Genomic DNA, 10,822 nt, shown 5'->3' on the forward strand with positions numbered 1-10,822 from the left:
TCTGTCCAATTGTCAATTCCGTTAGTACGTTATCCTTATTGCACTATTTTACTGGTTGAATGCTTGGCCTCACAGCCACGTCTTAAGCTTCTTCCTGAACGACAGTGGGAGGGAGCTGACCTGATTTCATTGGGGAGGGAGTTCCACAGATGAGGGGCCACCACATATTTATTTCATATATTTGTATCCTGCCCTTCTCACCCTAAAAGGCGACTCAGGATGGCCTTAAATTCATGCAATTAAACATCAGTTATTAAAATATCAATTAAAGTCACGTAATTCAGATCATAGTCCAAGGCCTGTCCAATTGTCAATTCCATTAGTATGTTATCCTTATTGCTCTATTTTACTGGTTGAATGCTTGACCCCACAATGGTATATATTCTGCAGCAGGATTCCTAGATTTTATCACTTAAGCTTCTTTCTGAAAGACAGGAGGGAGAGAGTTGACGTGATTTCATTGGGGAGGGAGTTCCATAGACAAGGGGCCACCACTAAGAAGGCCTTGTCTCTCGTCCCCACCAATCACGCTTGCAAAGGTGGTGGGTTCAAGAGAAGGGCCTCTCTAGGTGATCTTAACTTTTGAGGTGGGTCATAGAGGGAGATATGTTTGGACAGGTAAGCTGGGCCAGAACCGTTTTGGGCTTTATAGGCTAAAGCCAGCACTCTGAATTGTGCTTGGTAGCAGACTGGCAGCCAGTGGAGCTGATGCAACAGAGGAGATGTGTGCTTCTTGTACGCCACTCCGATGACCAATCTGGCTTCCACCTGTTGGACCATTTTAAGCTTTAGAATAGTCTTCAAGGGCAACCCCATGTAGAGCACATTGCAGTAGTCTATTTGGAATGTAACAAGAGTGTGAACCACCGTGGCCAAGTCTGGCTTTCCAAGGTATGGGCACAACTGACGCACAAGTATTAATTGTGTGAAAAGTCCCCTGGTCACCCCCAAAACCTGGGGTTCCAGGCTCAGCGATGAATCTGGGATCACTCCTAAGCTGCAAACTTGTGTCTTCAGGGGGAATGTAACCCCATCCAGCACAGGCTGTAACCCAATACTCTGTTCAGGGATTGCTGGGATGTCTTCTTCTATGTCAGTAGCAAGTGAGAAAGTTCAGAGACTATCAAGACATTTTCTTCTGTATCCATAGCAAGACTTGATGTTACCAATCCAAAGTATTGTTTTATCATCTTGTTCAAAAAGTGATGGGATTTTGGAAATGCCTTGTTTTTTCACGCTCCAAAATATCTTATTTCAGCAACACTGTGCGGCGTGCCCTCCATGGGTCGAATCATCGGTGGCATGAATGCCCAGAGGGGACAGTGGCCCTGGCAGGTCAACCTTAACTTTGACGGTCATCACGTCTGCGGAGCCACCCTCATTGCCCCACAGTGGCTGGTCACGGCCGCGCATTGTTTTCCTCCGTAAGTGTGAAACATCTACAGAATGTGATATTGATGTGAGCATTGGGAAGCGGAAATGGGAAATTGTGGTGCCTTTTGGAGATGAGGATTTAAATGGTGGTGGGTTCAAGATCCAGACCTAGATTGGAAGCCAGTGAAATGTAGGGTTAGTACTGATTTTGGAGTCTGGAAGACACAAATTAATGTATTTTTTTTTTAAAAAAATAATAATTTAAAAGTATTGCTACATTAAGCATAATTTTATTCCAATTTAAAGTCCACTTTTTATATTGGCTATGTAAAAAGGTAAAGGTTTCCCCTTGACATTAAGTCTAGTTGTGTCCAACTCTGTGGCTGGGGCTCATCTCAAGTTTCTAAGCTGAAGAGCTGGCGTCATTCATAGACACCTCCAAGGTCATGTGGCGGCATGATTGCATGGAGCACCATTACCTTCCCGCAGAAGTGGTACCTATTGATCTACTCACATTTGCATGTTTTCGAACTGCTAGGTTTGCAGAAGCTGGGGCTAACAACGGGAGCTCACCCCATCCATGGATTCAAACCGCTGACCTTCCGTTCAGCAGCTTTATGGTTTAACCCACTGCACCATCAATGCCGTTTTGGCTATGTAGTACTTTTAAAAATTCTTGAAATTGAAGTCCATGGGGGGTCATGATGATGATGTAGGTGTGCTGTTTTTAACAATTCAAAGCACTTAATGTATCTTTGCCATTCCCCATTCAAATTTCAATATCTGAGCCACTGTATCATGAGAGTTCTTGGACAGAGGCTGACTGGCTTCTGCATCTCCAATAGACGAAAGGAAATGATTCTTCACAGAACCAAGAAAAAAAATTGGGATGATAATTTCCAGAATCCACTAATAGTCATGCTAGTTGGAGGTTGCGGTCTGAAATCTAACTTTCTCTAGATCTAGTTTTTTTTTATGTATTTTGCTGAATTATGGGGAAAACCTGTCTCATTGTGACATCAAGCAGATTATTAACCTTGGCCAGTGGTTAAATGTTGTGGCATAATATAGAATTAAATCACATGTAGTTCATGTTAGATCAGCCTACACATTGCTTTGCCAGGAAAAGAAAATATGCCATGCAAGTGAACAATAAATAAAGAACAAATAAAATTCAGAATAACATATATACAATATAATCAGTTGCATCAACTCACTAAATGCCATTTCAGAGAGTATTTCTTTGTCCATATGAGAAATCTCCTTTTCAGCAGCCAAGAAGCAAAGCAGCCTGTTTCTCTCTGCTTCTCTCTTCTTCTCTCTGTACCTGCAGTGCATAGCTTGAGCCTGAACAAAATTGCAACAGTATCCAAAAGTTCCAGGCTCAGCCACCATGTATTGCCTAATCAATCAGCTTCATGCATCTCATTTTGCAGTTTACACACACACACACACACACACACACAGATTCCTTGCATGCTCTAACAAACGTAACCTTCACATTGAGAAGTACCAGTAAACTAAGTCTAAACATCAATTGGTCTGGATAATGAAGTGGCAAACATTGCCTTCTCTTCCTTTTTTCTGTACTTCTTAGTTGTCCGGCCAATGTTGGACATTAGAAAGTTGGACTAGGTGAGTTCTTAGACTAATCCAGTAGAGATGTTCTTATCAACCTATATCTTGCCTTCCTTTTGTATCTTAGGAAAGTGTTTTGATGAGTCCTGTTGCTTTCTCTTCTCTTAGAGTGAATCCCATAGATAGATATGAGGTGACCTTGGGGGCCTTCCAGCTTAAAAACCCCTCGGATGATCTTGTGGTGAAACTGGTCCAGGAAGTGCTGAAACACCCCGAATACACCGACGACGAGGGGTCGAAAGGCGACATTGCCCTCGTAAAACTTAAGGAACCGGTCTCCTACTCTCGGACTATCCGGCCCATCTGCCTGCCCGCCTCTACTGTCAATTTCCCCAGTGGAATGAAATGCACCGTCACCGGCTGGGGAAACATCCTCACATCCAGTAAGGAAGGAATTTTAATCTGGGAAACATAGTCCTTCTTGTCTGCTTAGCATGAAAGGTGTCTTGATTCTGTGAATCTGGTTCCTTAAAAAGATCTCTTTTGTTGCTATGTCAGGCTACTTCAAATCCTATCTGTAATTGGATTGTTAAAAAATGTACTTGTATGCTAAATACGTGAAGTTTGTGACTATGCTACTTTTAAAGAAGACTGCTTATTTTTGTCTCTTGAGAGTATGATTTAAGCCAAGATATTTTAAGGGAGAGTTGATGTTTTTTCGGCAACTGAAGAGAACACTTCTGAAACTCTGTGCCCCCCCCCCTCATATATATCTATATAAATAAAAATGTAATGTTTGTTTGTGGGATTAACAGAACTCAAAAACCACTGCGGGAATTGACACCAAATTTGGACACAGTACACCTAACAACCCAATGTATGTCCTTCACTCATAGAAACACTGAAAAACACAACAGAAAGGACTTTAAAAGCCCCCAAAGGTTAAATGAAAAAAAGCTAAATGACAATACAGAAAAAAGGGAAGAAAAAGGGAGGAAAGAGGAAAAAAGAAAGAAAGAAAGAAAGAAAGAGGGAGGGAAAGAAAGAAGGAAAGGGAGAAGGAAGCATGGAAGCAAAGAGAGAAGGAAGGAACAAAAGAGGTAGAAAAGGAAGGAAGAAAGGGAGGGAAAGAAAAAGGGGGAAGGAAGGAAAGTTAGAGAAGGAAGGGGGGAAGATGTAGAGAAAGAGGGAGGGAAGGGAAGGAAAGGAAAAATGAAGAAAAGAGACAGCAGAAGAGAAAGAGAAAGGGGGAAGGAAAGAATGAGATAGAGGAGGAAGGAAGAAGAGAAGGAAAGATGGAAGGAAGGAAAGGGAGTGAAGGAAGGAGGGAAAGAAGGGGAGAAAGAGGGAAGGTTGGCCACAGCAACGCGTGGCGGGTACAGCTAGTGTATATATATATAGGCGTATGCGTATGTTTGTCCCTAAGAGTTCAAAGAGATATCTAGGTATATCAGTTTAATAGCTGAGAAACCTGGGTTGTCTTGGATGAATGCTGTTGGGTATTTAACAATAAGGAGAAGGTTGTGATGGAATGAAAATCATGCATAGTTCGTGTCTTTACCAATCCACACACTTTCTTGCTAGAGAAAAGATACGCCACACAGCTCATCAGTAAATAATAAGGTGTTTACTCTTTTTTATGCAGAGCAACATATATACAGTCATGTGAACAGTTGCATTGACTCACAAAATGTCCTTTGAGAGAGATTCAAATGGTCCTTAGGGTGTTCATAGGAAAAATCTTCTTCCAGCAGCCAAGAAGCAAAAATATAAACTGTCTTGATATGCTCTTGCACAGGAAAACCTAAAAATGTAACTGTTGCCAAAACTCCCAGGCTCAGCTAGCTTCTTGGGTGTAGCCCAACCAATCAGCTTTGTGCTTTGTGTTTTTTAGTTAACATACTCGCCAACTGATTTTTACATGATCCAACAAAGATTGTCTTAAGTGAGTTTTTGACTCTTCTCAGGACGATTCCTGTTTTGTCCAAAATGTTACGATCTCTAACAAGGTCATGCCTTTCCTGTGACCAGCGGTTTTCCAAAAGGTTATGAATCCCATTTCCTATATGATATGGAGATTCACATCTTCCAAAGTAGATATAACTGGCATATACATTTCTTCTCCACTTCTGGGCACTGACTCTGAATTTTCTCCTTCCGTTTAGCGAGCCTCCCTTCACCTATGACACTGCAGCAGCTTGAAGTGCCTATCATTGGGCTGGATACTTGCAAGTGCCTCTATAGCAAGGACCCAGATCCTGAAGACCCTCATGTCCTCCACAATGATATGATGTGTGCTGGCTTTGCCGAGGGAAAGAAGGATGCCTGTCAGGTAAGACACCCCATAGAAGAATTGAGATTAGGGATGCTTGTTATTTGGCAAAGCAAGGTTGACGAACTGGCATTTTGTTAATTTAATGTTGGATAGGTGTGCGCTTCTGCTAAATTTGTTGTGACTTGCATTAATAAGAGACACACTGTCTTCTGCTCTCGATGCCACCTCCTTCGTAAATGTGGTTGGTGGGGACGAGAGACAGGGCCTTCCCAGTGATGGCCCCTGGGGAACTCCCTCCCCAGTAAGATTAGATCAGCGCCCTCCCTCCCGGCCTTCAGAAAGAACGCAAAAACGTGGCTATGGGGCCAAGCCTTTGGATAATTGTAGTGCAATAAAGGATAAAGGAATATGTACAATGACAACTGAAATGGCTCCAGATTACGATCTTGGACTGAGTGGTTTTAACAATTGGTGCAGTGTTATGATGTTTTAATTTCTATGATTTGAATGTGTATGTTTATTTTAATTGTATGTTTTATTCATTTATCGTGTCAGAAGTGTGTTGAGGATACAGTTAACATGTATTTATAACACAAAGATTTTGTTGGAGAAAAGAAGGAATCAGTGAGTGTGTGTGTCAACTGTAAAATAAGATGCATGAGCTGATTGGTCAGGTAATGCCCAGGGAGCAGGCTGAGCCTGGAACTTTTGGATACTATTACATTTTTGTTCAGGTTTGAGTTATGCAAGTGCAGAGAGAGACAGTTTGAAGGGAAAAGCAGAGAGAGACAGTTTGAAGTGTACTCTTGCTTCATGAACTGCTGAAGGAGTTTATCCACATGGACAAAGAAAGACTATTTTAAATCTCTCATAAAAGGACATTATGTGAGTTGATGCAACTGATCACATTGTACATATGTTGTTCTGAACTACAAAGAGTAACTACTTATTCTTTATTGTTCACTTGTGTAGCATATTTTCTTTCTTTGGCAAACCAGTGTGTGGGCTTTTTATTTATTTATTTATTTTTATCATGTCAGGAGTGACTTGAGAAACTGCAAGTCGCTTCTGGTATGAGAGAATTGGCTGTCTGCAAGGATGTTGCCCAGGGGACGCCTGGATGCTTTGATGTTCTTATCATCCTTGTGGGAGGCTTCTCTCAAGTCCCCGCATGAGGAGCTGGAGCTGATAGAGGGAGCTCATCCTCCTCTCCCCGGATTCGAACCTGTGACCTGTCGGTCTTCAGTCCTGCCTACACAGGGTTTTACCCACTGTGCCACCGGGGGCTCCTAGTCTCTTGGGTGTAGCCCAACCAATGAGCTTCGTGCTTTGCATTTTCAGTTAACCAAATGATTTTTACACAGAGGCAACCCTAGGTAATTTTCAATGGTAAGCAAACAATATTTTGCCCCCCCCCCCAAACCAACCATTGATATATATTTTCTGTTCATCGTGGGAGTTCTGTGTGCCATATTTGGTTCAACTCCATCATTGGTGGAGTTCAGAATGCTCTTTGATTTTAGGTGAACTATACATCCCAGTAACTCGCATATGTCAAGGTCTGTTTTCCCCCAAGAGCGCCCCTGGGCAAAAACAACTATACGAATGCTTACTTTGCGTAATGGGTTGAGCCGCCCCTGTTTTTACATGGCCCAACAACTTTTTGGACTGCATTGTACAGAGCCATGAGTCAGTGGCCATGGATGCTGGGGAGAGCCTGAGAGTTGCAGTCCAAAGAAAGTAACTTCTCCAGTTTTGGGGTGACACTCTGGCTCTCTAAACTGGTGCCACTGGTGCTATTGCTGCCACACTCTTCCCTCTATAATACGCTTTTTGTTTTTCCTAGGGTGATTCTGGAGGACCCCTGTCTTGCCGTATTGACAATGCTTGGTTGCTGGCTGGAGTCGTGAGCTGGGGCGATGCCTGTGGGGCTGCCAACAGACCCGGCGTCTATATCCGCACCGCAGCCTATGCTGACTGGATTAAGGAGAAGGTTCCCGAGGTGGAGCTCAGCAATGTGGTTGCCAACGTGGAACCGGTTTCTGAACAAGGCATGTGTTCCAATACTTCTAGCGCTAGTCAACCAGGACCTTACGATCACATTCAGCCCGAACCCGGGTGGAACCGTCCCCTCAACCCCAGCCAGCCTCCCAGAAGCAGCGCAGCCCCTTGGCTTCCATCAGCCAGCCTGACCCTCCTTTTCCTTCTCCTCCAGAGTTTCTATTATCTTCTCTGAATTGCACTACAAATGTGCCCCAATTGTGTAGGGAGAATGTCCCCTTCCTACTCCCATACTCAGTGGAAGGTCCCACTATTTCACAATTTCACACCTTTAAGAAAAAGTTTGCGTTCTGAGTGTATTTAATTCTGTTTTTAAACGGCAACGTTTTGCTAGTGCAGAGGTTTCTATCAAGCCTTGGGTTTCAGCCCAATGTTTACCTCATAGGCACACCTTGAGCCTCCGCCTGCTATGTGCTTTTTATGTGCCAATAGAAAATAATGGTTCATGTTTCAAGTTTCTTTTCATTCTTGGCAATCTCACTCTTTGGTTTGTGTGTTTGTGTTTGTATGTTTAATTTCACATTATGGTATAATGCAATTTCTTAACACCGAATGGCCGTCCATTTTACAACTTTGCTTTTGATTCCCTTAATGTTGTAACGTTCCATTTGATGGCTTGCTATCTGAGTCTAATATCAGACTAATAATGTGTTTTCCTTGTCCTGTTTTCTTTCAACTAATTCCTTAAAAAAAACTCAACAACCCTGGACCTCAATCTGCTCCATGTAGATATTCCTTTTGTTCCCTTTCTCCTTTCCTGTAGTCTTTCCAGCCTTGATAACTAGTCTGCTTAGTATGAGGGTTGAATGAAAAATAATGCCTCCACCTTCGTAACTCCTCAACAGATGGCAGTACTGGTATGCAGGTACTGGCTTGTTCAGTAGACTCTCCTCTACAGTTTCATTTTGGTGGGAAGCCTTAGCATTGAATGGTTGTGTTGTTAAAGTATGGAACCCTGCGCAGACTGTCGCTCAATGCGACTTAAGCAATGTGCAGTCATTGAATTCTTGACAGCAGAAGGTGTCACCCCAAATTTCAAGCATAATTGGCATTTCACAAGAACGTGTGGGTCCCATTATTGCTTTGCTTGGCTATCAGAAGATCTGTGCACGATGGGTACCCAGGATGCTGGCGCCTGAAATGAAAGAGCACAGACTTCTTCCATTACGGCTTCAGAAAACTTGTTGTTATTATTATTATTATTATTATTATTATTATTCACTTTATTTATACCCCGCAAAATGTCCCGTAGGACTCAATGCGGCTTACAAAGGCCAAGGCCGCCAACAATCAACAACATACAATACACAATAAACTCATAAGCAAATAATAAAACATCAAACAAAACAATAAACAGTAAGACAATGACACCGGGACACAATTAAAACCAAAGGCCGGGCCAAATGTAATGGACAAAATTTAAAATGCTGAACTTGACAGGTAATATGTAGAGGTATATGGAGGTAGATGCAATGTGCAGATAATCCTGAGTCTCTAGCAAAGTGCAATTGGGACTTGAAACTAGTTCATCATTGGCAGAAATATATCCAATTGTCTGGCGATTATGTGGAAAATTGAATAGTGGTAGTTAAAGAGCACATTCTAAGGATTATTTCTGCGTTTGATTTATTAAAATATTCCTATCCAAAGCCAAGTAATGAAGGTGGAGGTATTACTTTTCATTCAACCCTCGTACTTAACTACGGTGGCTACAATCATGGCTCCCCTTGGTAGCCCTTTTGCTTCTTAAACATTCAGTTTGAGTCTAACAAGAGTCCACAGATGTGCAGATTTGTCTGGTCTGAAGCTAAATGAGCCATGTTTTCCAAGTTGCATTGGCAGTCAATCACAGACTCCAAACCATTGTGTGCTAACCCAAAGGTCTTGATACTTCACAAGACAGGAATCGTCAGCTATTCCTACCTAGATACACTTGAAAGGCAATTTTGGGAGTCTGTTTTGCCAGGTAGACATTACCTGAGTCTATGGTAGAGATTATGAGTGGAAGGCACCTATGAGAGTATCTTGACAGGCCTCCTGTCTATATTCATACAGATTTGATCAACAACACTGGTGGAGAAGAATGTTCAGTGGCACCTGCTCTGCTCTCTGCTTTTTGGATTTTGCTGTCCAGCTTGTTTGTGGCGTTCACCTTTGGGACTGTCTGAGGCTCCCCACCTTTATCCTTCCAGCTCAGTGACTTTTTGAAAAATGGAGCTATGGAGCCAACCTATTTCCTAAACTGTTACATTTTGATCCAGCTCCAATTCTCTGTGTTGACTGTACTATCGATTTACCTCACTTGGGACATTTCTGTTTTGTATCAATGGATCTCTCCGGGCGTGATTGAAGCTGTCAGGTGTGTGCGCGTTATTATGCATGTGCGTGAATGTCGCAAGAGTTTTTGGGAAATGATGTCATCGAGGCAATGTTCTCTCTGAATGCAAAGCATCCTCCATTGTTAACTTGACAGCTTTATTTATGGCGTGTGACTCAAATACGAAGCAAGTAGGATGGAACACTTTGACATGTGCCGGCACGTATGTGCAAAACTATGGCTGGTATGGACACAAGTGCCAGTAGGTGTGTGTCTCTCCCCTCCCCCACCTTGACATGAAGAATGAAGAAATATGACAAGTGGAAAAAAAATGATTGACCTCCCTGGGTATTTACAGACATTTTTAGGTAGCTTATATTTGCACAACTTTTTAAAAATAATTATGTAAGCATTGCTTTGTTGGGAAGAATGAGATACAGATGCTACTCCTATTGTGGTTTTTAATAAACTGAATGGCAATTTTGCAATGATGAGAGCTGTGTCATTTTTGTACTGTCTTGGTAGCCATTCCTACTTGAAATCATGGGGATTGGAGTGTCCCTCTCCCATGGGACTGAGAAAAGCAGTAAGTAAATAAATACATTTTGGATTCACTATGGCTGGGCACCCGAGTTCTATATACTTAAGACAATTACCGTATATACCCGAGTATAAGCCAACCCGAAAATAAGCCGAGGCACCTAATTTTACCACAAAAAAATGGGGACATGGATTGACTTGAATATAAGCCGAGGGTGGGAAATGCAGCATTTACGGGTCAATTTCAAAATAAAAATAGATACCAATAAAATTACATTAATTGAGGCATCAGTTGGTTAAATGTTTTTGTATATTTACATAAAACTGTAATTCAATATAAGTGTCCAACTCTGATTCAACTATTATTCCAACCTTCTTCAATGTAAATATGCTTACGTATCCTTCCAATAATCATAGAGTAAAATAATAAATTTAATAATAATAAAGTAAAATAATAAATTTAATAATAACAATAGAGTAAAATAATAAATGAACAATAGAAAATAATAATAGAGTAAAATAGTAAATGTAATAACAATAAAGTAAAACAATAATAATAACAACGTAAAATAATAAATAACATTGACTTGAGTATAAGCCGGGGGAGACTTTTTCAGCCTAAAAAAAGGACTGAAAAACTAGGCTTATACTCAAGTATATACAGTACTTTTATAGGT

At 41.6% G+C, this 10,822-nt stretch overlaps 1 protein-coding gene across 2 annotated transcripts in view; it reads left to right on the plus strand.

Annotated features, from left to right (window-relative positions):
• PRSS8 (serine protease 8) overlaps positions 1 to 10,046 on the plus strand; it is a 32,164-nt gene extending 22,118 nt beyond the window's left edge. The window contains exons 3-7 of one of the 2 annotated variants that reach the window (XM_060780184.2): positions 1,259 to 1,424; positions 3,121 to 3,395; positions 5,118 to 5,284; positions 7,074 to 7,278; positions 9,344 to 10,046. In XM_060780184.2, coding sequence (XP_060636167.2) covers positions 1,259 to 1,424; positions 3,121 to 3,395; positions 5,118 to 5,284; positions 7,074 to 7,278; positions 9,344 to 9,456 — 926 coding nt within the window. In that variant the 3' untranslated portion in view covers positions 9,457 to 10,046. Of the gene's footprint in view, positions 1 to 1,258; positions 1,425 to 3,120; positions 3,396 to 5,117; positions 5,285 to 7,073 lie in introns of both variants that reach the window. The other variant, XM_060780183.2, reaches the window with a different exon arrangement.
• Positions 10,047 to 10,822: the final 776 nt, after the last annotated feature.

The sequence above is a fragment of the Anolis sagrei genome, chromosome 6 (genome assembly GCF_037176765.1).
Source record: "Anolis sagrei isolate rAnoSag1 chromosome 6, rAnoSag1.mat, whole genome shotgun sequence".
NCBI lineage: Eukaryota > Metazoa > Chordata > Lepidosauria > Squamata > Dactyloidae > Anolis > Anolis sagrei.